Source organism: Cynocephalus volans, chromosome 5 (assembly GCF_027409185.1).
Source record: "Cynocephalus volans isolate mCynVol1 chromosome 5, mCynVol1.pri, whole genome shotgun sequence".
NCBI lineage: Eukaryota > Metazoa > Chordata > Mammalia > Dermoptera > Cynocephalidae > Cynocephalus > Cynocephalus volans.
Window position 1 is genome coordinate 157,261,918 of NC_084464.1, and position 14,330 is coordinate 157,276,247.

At 41.8% G+C, this 14,330-nt stretch overlaps 1 protein-coding gene across 1 annotated transcript in view; it reads left to right on the forward strand.

The window, feature by feature from the left end:
- Nucleotides 1-7,215, forward strand: part of FNDC1 (fibronectin type III domain containing 1) — an 87,722-nt gene extending 80,507 nt beyond the window's left edge. Inside the window, exons 20-23 of the mRNA XM_063097452.1 lie at nt 2,027-2,056; nt 2,816-2,977; nt 4,304-4,426; nt 6,550-7,215. Coding sequence (XP_062953522.1) covers nt 2,027-2,056; nt 2,816-2,977; nt 4,304-4,426; nt 6,550-6,665 — 431 coding nt within the window. The 3' untranslated portion in view covers nt 6,666-7,215. The remainder of the gene's footprint in view (nt 1-2,026; nt 2,057-2,815; nt 2,978-4,303; nt 4,427-6,549) is intronic.
- The last annotated feature ends 7,115 nt before the right edge of the window (nt 7,216-14,330 follow it).

Below are 14,330 nucleotides of genomic sequence, written 5' to 3' on the forward strand. Positions count from 1 at the left end.
GGGTGGGACCTGGGAAACGCATTTTCAGTGAGCTCACAGAAGACACGTGCACACGGAAATTCGACAATGACTTGCTCTGGTCATTTTCACTTTATTCAATCCATTTATTTCAAGTCTCTCCATTTTGTGCTACCTGCTGAAAGTGGTTAGGTTAGCAACAAGAGAATGATCAATTAATTGAATTATGACGTTTGTCAAACAGAACAATCTACAAATTAATCCGTGAAGTAGAAGTGTGTGCATAACACAGGCTGTTGCATAAGCTCAGGTTGTTTGTGCTGTCGTCGTCTCATGCTCTTCCCTCCAGCCCACTCCAGGGCATTTGAGTTTTCCGCAGAGTATTGGAACTTAGGAAGTTAAGAGCAGGAGAGCAAAACGAGCATTTTGCACCACAACTGACAGCGTGTCGCTCTATTTTGTGGATAGTGGATGATGTTAAAATGAATTGTCTGAACAAAGGGCCGTGCAAGGGAGATTTGGGGGGAATGGACTTATTCTGCATGACGACTGTGGTGGGCATCTATGAAAAATTCACAGGATGTACAGATGCTCCTTGACTTACAGTGGGGTTATTCTCTGTTAAGCCCATTGTAAGTTGAAAATATCGTAAGTGGAAAATGCATGTAATACATGTAACCTACCACTCATCACCGCTTATCTGAGCCTACCTTGAATGTGCTCAGAACTCTCACATTAACCTACAGTTGGGCAAAATAATCTAACACAAAGCCTATTTTATAATACAGTGTTGACTGTCTCGTGTAATTTATTGAGTCCTGTAATGAAAGTGAAAAGCAGAATGGTGGTTGTACGGATTCCCAAAATACCGTTGCCTCTGAATGCGAGTAACTTTCACTTTCATCATAAAGTTGAAATATCTGAAGTCAAACCACTGTTAGTTGGGACCGTCTGTATACCCTAAAAGAGCAATTTACTATATGATAAGTTTTCAAAAGTTAAAAAAAGAATGATCCGTGTTTACCTAGCCCATGGCATTTTATAGAAATGGACTTTTTCTAAAGCAGAATTCCTTAAGAAGCTAGTTCCGTATTCTCTTCAATGACATTTTTGGGGGCTGAAGTGTAGACATGTTTTAAAAAGAGCTTTGCTGAGGTATAAGTGGCAAACAACAAACTGCACATACTTGAAGTGTACACCTTAATAAACTTTGAAGTATGTTTATACCCGTGAGGCCATTGCCACTGTCAGGATTGTATCATCACCCCCAACAGTTTCCTCCTGCTGCTGTGCAATCCAGCCGCCCACCTCCCCACGTGACCCTCCTCCCGCCTGTTTACAGGCAACTGCTCCTCTGCTTTCTGTCACTATGGATTAGTTTGCACTTTCTAGAAGTTTACATAAATAGAATCATACAGTATGAACTACTTTGACTGGCTTCTGTCACTGAGCATAATCATTCTGAGATTTATTCATACTGTATATATCAGTAGTTCATTCTCTTTTATTACTGAGCAGTATTTCATTGTATGGCTATGCCACAATTTGTTAATCCAAGCCAGTCATCTGTTGATAAACTTTTGGGTTGTTTCTACTTTTTGGCTGTTATAGACAAAGCTGCTATAAACATCTGTGTACAAGTGTTTGTATGGACATATGTTTTAATTTCTCTTGGATAAATACCTAAGAGTGGAATGGATGGATCATACAGTAGGTGTGTGCTTACCTTTTTAAGAAACCACCAGACTGTTTTCCAAAGACAGACTTTAAAAAAAAAAAAAACAATTAGTATTGAATTATTTTGTAGCATCCAATATCAAAACCTTATTATTTTCAGGGACCCGCAGCTTCTAGGTAAACAATAAGGCAATATAACTATAAAAGAGTATTTTTCAAGAGGAAATGCTTAGAAAATAAAAACTAAGGAAAAACTATGGCATCTATCAAATAAACCTTATTTTTTCCTTTATTTCAGTTTGGTTAGCTCTTTTGATTGCAATAAACATTTCAACAACTGCATGACTGTGAACTATGATACAAAGTCAATTATTTCTTTTTCATTCTACAGACAATCCTCTGCTTGTTGTGAGGCCACCAGGTAAGTTTCTCTTCTTATTAATCTTGATATTATGGTAATCAAGTTGAATATTGAACATGAGATTGCTTTGATTATTCATAAGTAGAAATGCTGGACCATTTTTGCATTTTCATAGTTTTCTGGCAACTTCTATGGTTTCCTTGCACCCTTAGTCCTGACTACGGAAAAGGATGACCTGAGATATTTTTCATAGGTCCATACCAGTCAATTTCTATGAAAAACCATTATAGGGCGGCCAATATCTATGAAACAGATACTTTATTGACATAACCACTTTGAATATTTTAAATTGCTAAAAAGATAGCAAAATGCATTAAGTGTACAACAGAGTTTTACTTTGTTTTTCAAACAAACTGAGGAAGCCCTGTTGCTTAAGTTCAAGACAGTTCTTATGAGTGGCCCAAAGAGTAGGAGCCTATGCTGAAGGACTTAAGGCTAGGATGGAATGCCCCCAAAGACCAACTCTGCCATGACAGCTGATTTTCCTTGAGGCTTAAAGACTTTTGTGACCTCTGAGAATTTCTTATTGAAATGCAAGTGCCTTAAATACATCCATGTAGAAGGAACCCCTGATCCTTCAGTACTAAAATAGAAGGAGAAAGAAAAAGAAGATGCTCATTTGGGAGGTAGGAAAACTTCGCTCAGAAAAGCCCTGCGAGGAGGAAAAGGCCTGTGAATAAGTCCAGTTTCCTGGCACTTTGCGCAAAAACAAACACTGTGGGGCGCCGTAACTCATCGGGTGTATTCTGTGCTGTCAAGGCGGTGAGCCCATCTGGATCCCGTTTACTTTCAAACGTGACCCCGGCTACACGGACTGCCATGGCCGGCAATATGTGAAGCGGACGTGGTATAAAAAGTTTGTGGGAGTCGTTCTTTGTAATTCATTGAGGTATAAGATCTACCTCAGTGACAACTTGAAAGGTAAGTCTTTGAGGATGGTTGGCTTTGGAAGGTATGAACAATTTTCATTTTGTCAGGTACTGACTTGACACAGCAGGTACATCAGAACGCATGCGAGGCCTGGCCCTGTCACGGCTCACTCTGGTGCAAACACAAACCAGTTTCACAGGCTCTGCTTTGGGGTTGCTAGTTTTTATATCGACACCCAATCTTTATTTTTAAAGATCTACTGTTTTTTAGGAATGAACTCCAAAATTCTGTTAGAAATTTAAAGGCCTGTTCTCTTTGCCATTAATTCAATAATAGGTATGAGTGCAAGCTGGAGGAATTGAAAAGTTCCCCCTCCTGCCCTTTCCACCATCACAACGTTACAGAGAAAAAAATGTAGATTGTGAGACATACATCAGTAATACTATTTGTTCTGTGTTTGTATAAAAATCACATTATTTTTATCATGGTAGGGGATAAAAACAAAGAATAACATGAGTACCTCAAACTACTAACACTTCAAAATGCCCTGTCTATCCATCTGGCTTCAACTTACCCAGCTACACTGTTTTTTATTTCAAAACTTGCTCAACTTTCAATTTTTTAGTATATCCTTTTTAAAAAACTTTTTTCAGCTGGTCTATATTTTGTCACTGGTCAAAATTTATTATTGTTTTGTTTTTTTCTTGATCGTTTAAAGACAGTGTCAAAACAAAGTCTCCCCTCCCTGCCCTCAGCAATTTCTGTGTCTATGCCTCACCCAACAACCACCGTCTATTTATCTCTCTCTGCTCTTTCCTTTCTCTTTCACCATCACTCTTTCCCTCCCCTGCTTTAGAATTCCTAGGAGAGGTTGCACAGCCATCTCCAGAATCCCAGGATTGGGAGACACAATTTTGTCCTACTGTGCAGATGTGGTTCAGGACCATGGACAGTATCTTAGTCCACAGATAAGCACCCTCCTAGTTATGTGTGAAAATAGTTCCTCTATTTATACAGATCTCCCTGCCTTTCGTAATTATTTCGTGATATATTCTCTGGTGATCATCATTTTCTTCATTCCCTCTTTTCAAAACTAATACATAAAAAGGTCTATCATTTATAGCAGAAACTGCCTATAATGTTAGTAGTTCCCACTTACTGAACATTTGTTAAGTATTTAGCATACATGTTCTTGCTGAATCGTTACAGTGCTTATGAGGTTGAAACCGTTATTACCATTTTTCGGATGTGGAAAGTATGGCACACACAGATTAAGTAATGTGCTCAATTCAAATGGTGTCCAAAGCTTGTGCAAACTCCTGGACCAGCTGTGGCATTCTTTGACTACTCACTGACCCATTATATTTCTTTGTGAAGATACATTCTACAGCATTGGAGACAGCTGGGGAAGAGGTGAAGACCATTGCCAATTTGTGGATTCACACCTTGATGGAAAAACAGGGCCTCAATCCTATGTAGAAGCCCTCCCTACCATTCAAGGTAATATGAACTAATGCCTGATACTTTACCCTGGGGGGTGGGAGAGGAGGGTTAATAAAAAGAGGAAATTTACTGTAGCTCCACCTTTGATTTACCATTTGAAGATAGATATTGGGAATACTTTGGATCATAAAAATATGGAATCAAATAACGAAAAGAATACTCCTACCATGTGCTGGGCTTGTGGGTGAGCCTTGAGGAAGTGGGGATGTGAAGGAATATAGTCCTTGTCCCTGCCCTCAGGAACATGCTCCATAACTGGGAAGAGAAAATACATATGTGAAAAGCTAACACTGAACACCTTAAAGTACAGATAATGACAAGAGTCATGCCATATGAATCTCCTCTTGTCAGTGATTATAGTGCACATTATAGTCACTATGAACTCAAAGGAGGCAGTCCACTTGAGGCCACTGGGGAAGGCTTTCAGAAGAGGCAGAGTAGGGGCTGAGCTTGCAAAGACTGGAGGGCCTTCCAGGTGGTGAATGGCATGAATGAAAGTACAGAGAAGGCAACGATAAACACGTAAACCCTCAGGAGATGGTGTGTCAACTACCTGACTATGGCATTGTGAGAGGAGGACAGGTACACGAATCTCCAAGGTGAACAACTCGTAATGTGTTACTGACTCCCTCACCCTCCAAACAAAGAAACAGAACAACTGAGGAAAGCCCAGCACCTTTTTTGTGATGCACTCAACTCTCAGTGATCATGCATTTTCAGGACACGAACTGTTCTCATCTACCAAATTTTTTAACTTGGGAAAAAAAATACTGTAGGCTGGTAAATGAATTATCTATTTTCAAAGAATTAAAAAATCAAAATACCAGAAAACAGTAAAATAAGAAATAAGTGTGTGAGAGTACTTCAAAAAGTTTGTGAAAAGATTCATACATCTTTTATTTCTGTTTTTTTTTTATGAACTTTTTGAAGTACTCTTGTACTAGTCAAGATTCTTTTATCCAGAGAAACAGAACCAATAGGATCTATCTGTGTGTTGGTCTAGCTTTCTGTCTACCTATCTATCTGGAGATTTATATATTTTATGGAATTGGCTCACATGATTGTGGAGACTGGCCAGTCCAAAATCTTCAGGGTTCTCTGTCAGGCTGGAGGCCCAGGGGAGAGCTGATGATGCAGTTCAAGTCCAAAGGCCATTTGGAGGCGGAATTCCCTCCTGTTCAGGGGTTGTCTGTCTTTTTCGGTTCAGGTCTTCCAACTGATTGGAAGAGAACCACATTATGAAGGGTCATCTGCTTTACTCAGTCTGGTGATTTAAATGTTAATCTCATCTGAAAAATTCTTTCACAGAAACATCTAGGGTAATGTTGGATCAAATATCTATGTTAGCTCAGTTGACACATAAAATTAACCATCACAAAATGTATACAAAATATAGCACATTTCTTAGTTTTTCAGGATCTTGTAGTGCTCCAGGGTTACCATCACATGTATTATCAGTATTCCACTGTGTTTCTGTGGCTGTGGTCATGATGTTGGCTCTGAACAGAGGTGCTGGTTAATCAGTTCACTTTCTGGTAGAGGGCAGGTAACCATTTATTTGGCAAGAGAAAACAGGGCCAGAAGTGTGAGAGTAGGTGTTGAGTTTCCATAAAAATTTTGAGGAGGTTGGAGCATCCCTTCTACTCAAGGGAGAAATCGTCAGAAATGCTACAGGATTCTTTCCTTTGGGAGATTTCCTTGAAAGATCGGAAAGTCTACCACAGATTCTAAGAATTCAACCTTGGCGGGTTGAGGTCCTGGCAAGTCGGAGGTGCTGAGGCCTGTGAGGACCAGGTGGGAGTCTTGGCTTGCCCTGTGGTGAGTGCACACTAGCAATGGGCTAAGATTGTCTTCTTTTGCAGAGAGAAAGAGAGAGGGCACTAATGGTTGCTTTTCCCTACCTGAGCCACACACCTGTGGGGACTGGATTATCCGCATAGATCATGCTTGGGCTAAACCTCATAGGCTGTTATGACCCCACACAAATTGTTCAGTTTGGAAGTGACACTTGTTCCCAGACACCTTCTTCTGAAAGGCGCTTGTAAGGATGAGGATGTTTTCCTGCTGGTCGAGGGGCCTTTGATGCATCTTCTCCCTTCTCCTCCCTTCTGCCCCTCCAGGCTACTATCGCCAGTACCGCCAGGAGCCCGTCAGCTTTGGCCACATTGGCTTTGGAACCCCCTACTACTACGTGGGCTGGTATGAGTGTGGGGTCACCATTCCAGGAAAGTGGTAACCACAGGACGCTACTGCTGCCAGTGCACCCTGGTGGCCCCGTTGACTCACCCACAATGGGGCCTGTGAGCAGAAGGATGGTGGCCCGAGCCCCAGTGCCCTGGGTGTCAGGAAGGTCATGGGATGGACACTGGACATCTTGGTCATCTTCAGTCTGGAACTCAGCCCCACTTCATGGCCTGGACTAGGAGCAGGATTCAGTCTTGTTGTTCACTTCTCCGCACTTTCTGTTTGTAATACCGTGTCCCAGAGACATCAGGAAGCACAGCTGACTCAGTGTGATTTCCAGATTTTTTAGGCACAAAATTTGGACACTTCAGTATCTCTGGGGTACAGCATAGGCATGCTGTGCTTGCTTCATGAAATACTACATGCTTTCTATTTTTCTCATTCTCGACTCCTCCAAAACTAGTTGATTTAAGCTTCAGATCTCTTTGTATGCAATAGAACTGAATTACTAAAAACACCACCACAGGAAATATATTCTACTTGAGATTTATTCCATGGACTTACTCACTACTAGACTAAATGTATCAAATCTTATTTGTAAATTCCCAATTTTGATTATATATATATATGTATATATGCATATACATATCCACACTTGTCTGAAAGAATATTGATTAAAATTGCTAAATTTGTACTTGTTCACTAGATAAATGTGTGTGGGATTTTTTAGCCAAAATTGCTGTGTATTAGTATCTTTTAGAAGTATCAGGAGATCTGTTCTCTGCATAACACAGCAACAGTGGCAAGGTGTGCACCCTTCCTTTGGATGCTGCTGGACTCTGGAAAAGATGGGGAGGCTGAGATGCTGTCTGTGAACTTGCCACACCATTCATCACTGCAAACTGAGTGCTTTCCACCTAAGGAGACAACCTTTCCATACCCAAGTGGACGATGTATTTGTTGCCTCTAGGGGGGCATCTCCAGTATGTTTCCAGATGAATTCAGATGTTAGGTCCCAAATGACTTAAAATTTCTGTTTTTAAAAAATCCTCTTTTCTTTCTATCTCAATATCTACCCTTTGAAATAGAAGCCTCTCTTGACTATAGTGCGAGAGGGTTTATTTAAAGACACTTCATTCTAATTATTTGTAAATGTGGTGTCCTTTCCACCTCCTTGGCTCCTTCATGTCCCTCAGGCAGCTCTGTGGAGTGATGAGTTTATCCTCTTTATAAAGATGCCAGTGTAAGAGAAGGGGTAGAAATGAGCTAGAGACAAGCACTCAGGCTGCACCCTGTGTAAGCCACGTCGCTGCTGAACACAGTCCAGCCTCCTGGAGGTGATTCCTTTCAGTGCCAGCACTGTGCTGGGGTGAAACCCAATGCACCTGGTAGGTTTGAAGGTAAAACTTACAAGGAAACAAGTAACTTTGCAGGGTCTGTGTGATGGAGCTGGAATGTCTGATATTTTCCTCAAATTCCACAAACCCCTTTCTACAGTAAACAACAGTAAAGAAAATGCAAGTCTTCTGACAGCCTAGAAAGTACTAGGACTCCTTAGGGAGACAGATCGTGTGTCACCCACATTTTAGTTTGCACAATAGGGTAGGAGTCTTTAAGTAGCTTTGGGGTCAATTGTACATGAAAGGGGGATTCAAGAAGGAGATGTTGTTTTCCACGCTGATCAACATTCGAATGTGCTTCAGAATGCTGAGCCAAAGGTCAGATCTTTAAATACAATGGAATTTTCTAATAAGCACATGACTTCCTTCCTTTGTCTCTGCTCCCACCAAATTTCTGTCTGGTCTTCAGCATGCACTAGCCTGCTGGTGGAGAGCAGAGAAGGATGCCGGAGCGAGGCCCCCATGGAGGAGAGCTCCAGCAGAGCCCTTATTTCCTGAAAATGCTTCCTTGGGTGTAAAAACTCAGAGCACACAAGGCATGAGCTGTATAGTCTGTCCTATAAGCCTGTCCTGGTTATGGGGCCACCTTTGGAAGAGATAGGTATTAGGGCTCAGTGCAGAAACCCAGGCAACCTCTCCTTTGCAATTTACACTTTTCATACACTCATACTAAAGGGTGTGTTTCCTGCCCCTCAAAGGATTTCATGCTCACTTCACAGAAATATAAAGACTTCACCAGCATTCATTCATGCAAAGATTTTTGAGCCCTGCCTGAAGTCTTTAGGCTGTATTTGATTATAGAAACCTGAATTTATTAAAAATAAATGTTTGCAATTTCAGATGGAAGTTACCACAACCCCCAGGTGATAGTGCTGCTAACACAAAAATAAACAACTGAATCTAAGCATAGGTAGTATTATTATCAATATCTTGCCCAAATGAGGGTATGTAATATTTCAAATGAGTCTATGGTCAAATGTATAGAACTGTAAATTCTGGAAGCTACATTTTAGGAAGGCCATTGGAAGGGAGATGCCAGGAAGGTGCATTCAAGGTAGTGAAGAGCCTGAAAACCATTTCATATCATGTTAGGATGGACTTGATGGGAATGTTTACCTGAAAAGGGAAAACCACGTATTTAAAAAACCCATGGAGAAGAAGCGAGTTTGCCAACTCTAGGGGTCAGAAGTAGGTACAAGTGGAAATTCCAATGACATTTTTCTCAGAAATGGAAAGAACTATCCAGACATTTATATGGAATAACAAAAGACCATGCATAGCCAAAGAAATGCTGAGCAAAAAAAATAAATAAATAAAGCTGGAGGCATAACACTACCTGACTTTAAACTATACTACAAAGCTATAATAACCAAAACAGTATGGTACTGGCATAAAAACAGATACAATGATCAATGGAATAGAATAGAGAATCCAGAGATCAACCCACACACCTATACCCATCTGATCTTTGACAAAGGCACCAAGCCTATACACTGGGGAAGAGACTGACTCTTCAGCAAATGGTGCTGGGAGAACTGGATATCAATATGCAGGAGAATGAAACTAGACCCATACCTTTCACCATACAGTAAAGTCAACTAGAAATGGTTTAAAGAATTAAATATATACCCTAAAACAATAAAACTTCTTAAAGAAAACATAGGAGAAACACTTCAGGAAATAGGACTGGACACAGACTTCATAAATATGATCCCAAAAGCACAGGCAACCAAAGGAAAAATAAACAAATGGGATTATATCAAACTGAAGAGCTTCTGCACAGCAAAAGAAACAATTAACAGAGTTAAAAGACAACCAACAGAGTGGGAGAAAATATTTGCAAAATATACATCTGACAAAGGATTAATATCCAGAATATACAAGGAACTCAAACAACTTTACAAGAAGAAAACAAACAACCCAATTAAAAAATGGGCAAAAGAGATAAATAGGCATTTCTCTAAGGAAGATATACAAATGGCCAACAGACATATGAAAAAATGCTCAACATCACTCAGCATTCGGGAAATGCAAATCAAAACCACAATGAGATACCATCTCACCCCAGTTAGGATGGCTAATATCCAAAAGACTCTGAACAATAAATGTGGTGAGGTTGCGGAGGAAAAGGAACTCTCATACATTGTTGGTGGGCCTGCAAAATGGTGCAGCCTCTATGGAAAATGGTATGGAGGTTCCTCAAACAATTGCAGATAGATCTACCATACGACCCAGCTATCCCACTGCTGGGAATATACCCAGAGGAATGGAAATCATCAAGTCGAAGGTATACCTGTTCCCCAATGTTTATCGCAGCACTCTTTACAATAGCTAAGAATTGGAACCAGCCCAAATGTCCATCATCAGATGAGTGGATACAGAAAATGTGGTATATCTACACAATGGAATACTACTCAGCTATAAAAACGAATGAAATACTGCCATTTGCAACAACATGCATGGACCTTGAGAGAATTATATTAAGTGAAACGAGTCAGGCACAGAAAGAGAAATACCACATGCTCTCACTTATTGGTGGGAGCTAAAAATAAATAAATAAATAAACAAAAAAACTGGGGGTGGGGAGGAGAAGACATAACAATTACAATTCCTTGAAATCCATACGACAAGCAAACAGAAAGGACATTGTTGGGAAGGAGCGGGGAGAGGGAGGTGGGAGGGAGGTTTCGGTAATTGGCCACAATAATCAACCACATTGTATATTGACAAAATAAAATAAAATAAAATATTAAAAAATATATAAAAAAATAAAAAATAAAAAACCTGTGGAGAAGAAGAGAGTTTGCCAACTTTAGGGGTCAGAAGTAGGTACAAGTGGAAATTACAGGAAAAGAAAATTTGGTTCAATATGATGAAGAATTTTAAAAGAGTACAACTATTGAATAAGCTCTTCTGGAAAATAGTGAGATGTCCATTCCTGAAAAACTTTAAATATTACTGGAAATGTCTAAACTTTGTAGCTGGAGACCCTCAGCCTGTTTTTATGGCCGTGAGCTCGGATCGTTTCTACCTATTTAAAGGGTTGTAAACTAAGCAAACAAACAGATTAACAGGAAAAATACTCAACAGGGACCATGTGGTTCATAAGGCCTTAAATATTTACTATCAGGTCCTTTAAAAAACTGTGTGTACCCATAGATTAGAGTTTCTTGAGGTTTAAAGGTTTAAGCAAAAGCAAAGTCATAATTTAAAAACCAGCACATACTACTTAACACATGTGTGTTCCCTTTTCCTTTACTTAAATTATATTTATTTCAGACCATCATCTCCCAGGGCTAAAACCTGAGCTCTGCATTTCGTGGTTGGGTCCGGGGTTGCCAAGTTTCCCATTTGGCAGGCTCTTTGATCATTCTGTGGTCTCAGGAAGCATAATGCTCTTTAGAGGGCTTCATGCACGTTTAATATAACCATTCGGTTAAAACATAATTTCCAGCTTTTACCAGATGAGTTTTGAGTTATTTTTTTCTCCTTTGACCTATTTGAGCTGCAAATCTTGGTCAGCTCGGCAGGGTGGGGAATTCGAGAACATAAGGAGGAAAGAGGTTAGAACGGGTTTGCCTCTCTCAGTGTGGACAGCTGTTCCTGGTCATTACGCATAGTTACCAAATGATCCAGCTGGTAGAATCAGCCTATGGCCATGTTGTGGATGCCTTTAAATCATCTGCATAGTATGTAACTATTTTGCAATTGCAGTTAAGAAGCGAGTTTAAAAAGTAAAATATCTTCCCAGCTATTCCCATGCCTCAATTCTCAGATTAGGCTGAGCTCAGTAAAACTGTATGAACACACAGAGCACAGCTGCTGTGAATGGTGGCTGAGGGAAGGGTTCACGTGCAAGGTCAGCACAAGTGACCGCAGGACAGGCAGTGCCATGTGAGAGGGGCTGCTGGGTCTCAGGCTGCCCATGCCTGACCCCCCATGTCCCTCTCTCCTTTTCTCCATGCATTGTTCCATTCTCCTCCCTTGACTGGCATTTTTGGGCATGCGTGGACCTTGTCTGGACACAGGGCTGCTGTGTACAACTGTGCAGTGTCCCCAACCATATGCAGCTGCTCTATTGGCAAGACCTTGTGGCTCAGCTTCTTCCAGCCTACTGTCCCAGTCTCCAGGATCCAGACCCCAAGACTCTGACTGAACATCTTTGGGTCAGGTGCCTCCACCTTGGTCCAGCTGGCTGCTCCCATGTGGGGGTGTCACCTGGAGATCATGACATCTTTGGGGCAAATATGCAAACAAATGAGAAAAAGAAGTGATTTAAAAATGAGTTATCTAATTAGGTGACTGATTATTTAAAAATGACTTCACTTAGGATACATTGAGAGCTTTGTGCTTCTTCATTAAAAGGCCTCTGTTTTCTATGCTCCAGTCTTTCTAGCTACTGTTAGAGTAGCTTTTATTCTTAAACTAAAAGAAGATTGAGAAACATTCCCTGTTTTATGATAAAATTATGTGCTAGATTGACTCTATCAAACCTATGTTTTCAAAGAAAAAATGAGTGCATTCCTTTTATTGTCTGACATGCTCCCAAGGAAAATTCTTATTTTTGAATTGAACAGAAATAAGATATTCAAATATCAAATACACCAAGTCTTTCTGTAGCTTTCTGTTAGACCAACTATGAAATGAATAATCAATATTAGAATAGCCTTCCTGAAGAGGATACAACAGATTAGCCAGGGGTGGAAAATCCTTAAAAGCACTGGCCTGCAGCGGGCCCTGAGAGCTCACAGTGGGGCAGGTGGAGAGTTTTGGAATAACTCGGAGATAAACTTTGCTGGTATCTCTGACGTGCCCGGCTTCCTCAGGGTAAAATCTTAAATCCTTCCCACAGCCTCCCAGGCCCTGCATGATCTATTTGGGGTGAACAGCCTCCAACACCCACACTCACGTGGACAGCCCGGCCACCATCTGCCCCCCTATGTCCCCCTACCCTGCCCCTGTCTGGTCCAGAGCCTGGACCACAATAAATATTGCCAAATGGGTGCATGTATGTCTCAGACAGAAGCGAATTAAGAAGACCAAGTTTCATTCCCCTCTCAACTTCAGGAGACGACCTCTCTTCACAAAGCAAAACAGAGCCACCAAACGGTCGGTCCCCTGTGGAGGTGGCTGCATCTGTGCCCATTCCTGCACCTTCTCACGGGAGCGGTCCCCTTGGCTAAGACAAGTGCTCCGTGGTCCTGAGTCCCAGGCGCCTTGATCTCCTGCACCTTCAGCATCTCCCTCTTTACGGATGCCCTCCCAGCACTCAGACTTCTTGAGTCTGTCTGTCACCCATGTCCCCTGCAGCTGCTCCTGCCACACTGTCCTTTGCTATGAGCTGAGTTCCTGAAATCCTCACCTGATTTACCTCCCTGTCCTCTACCACATCCTGTCAATGTCTCAGCCCATGACACCGTGGCCTCCAGGTCCCCTCACACACTCACTTCCCCCAGGTCCCAGTCATTCCTGGTGGCTAAATCCTGTGGAGACTGGTCAGGCTTTTTCTGTTTCAGTCTTTTGGCAGCACTCGACAGTGTTCACCAGCTTGTCTTGGAACCATTCTCTTGCCTGGATTTTTCCTTCCCAGCTCCCAATGGTAGCTGGATCTTTTCATTCCTTGTTTAAGGAGATCTGGTGTTTTTGGGGTGAAAGCAGATGGTACCTGAAGACATCTTTCCCTTCTGATTTTTCTTTCAAAATCCTAAACACATGGACTGGGATTTTGCCCTATATTTGTGAGAATGAAATGACTCACATGGATGATTTTTCACAGGACAAAAGGCATCTACCTCAAGATCAGTTGAGATCCCTCCAGTGACAGCGACCTGCTACCAACTTTTAAAAAGCAGAAAAGCTAATTGGAGTCCATCATTTTTGGAACCTTTCCAGATCAGTTTCCACTGCCCACTAAACTGCAGGAATCACGAAGGCAGGGGCCATGTCCGTTACTTTGTTTACGCGAGGGTGGGGTGGGTGGCAGGCAAGTGCTTTAGGGGCTCTTGTGGGGTTGAGGAAAGATGTGCAAAGAGCAATGGATGATGGACATTTCCCCCAAGACTGTGGAGTGGACGTGAGTCTGGGTCTCTGTGTGGAGCAGGGCCCTGCAGACCCCTCCTTCCTGTCTCTCCGGGGACAGGGCAGGGTGAAGCTGACTGTTGAGCTGATGAGCTGGACCTGGGCACACGGGAGCCTCCCGCTCACCCTGACCTCCCTCCTACTCCCCCCACCCCCTGTATGGCACCAGGAGGGTGTCTGCCTGCAGGGGGCCAAGAAGGCCTGGCAGTGAGCAAAGAGTCGGTGACAATTTGCTCCTT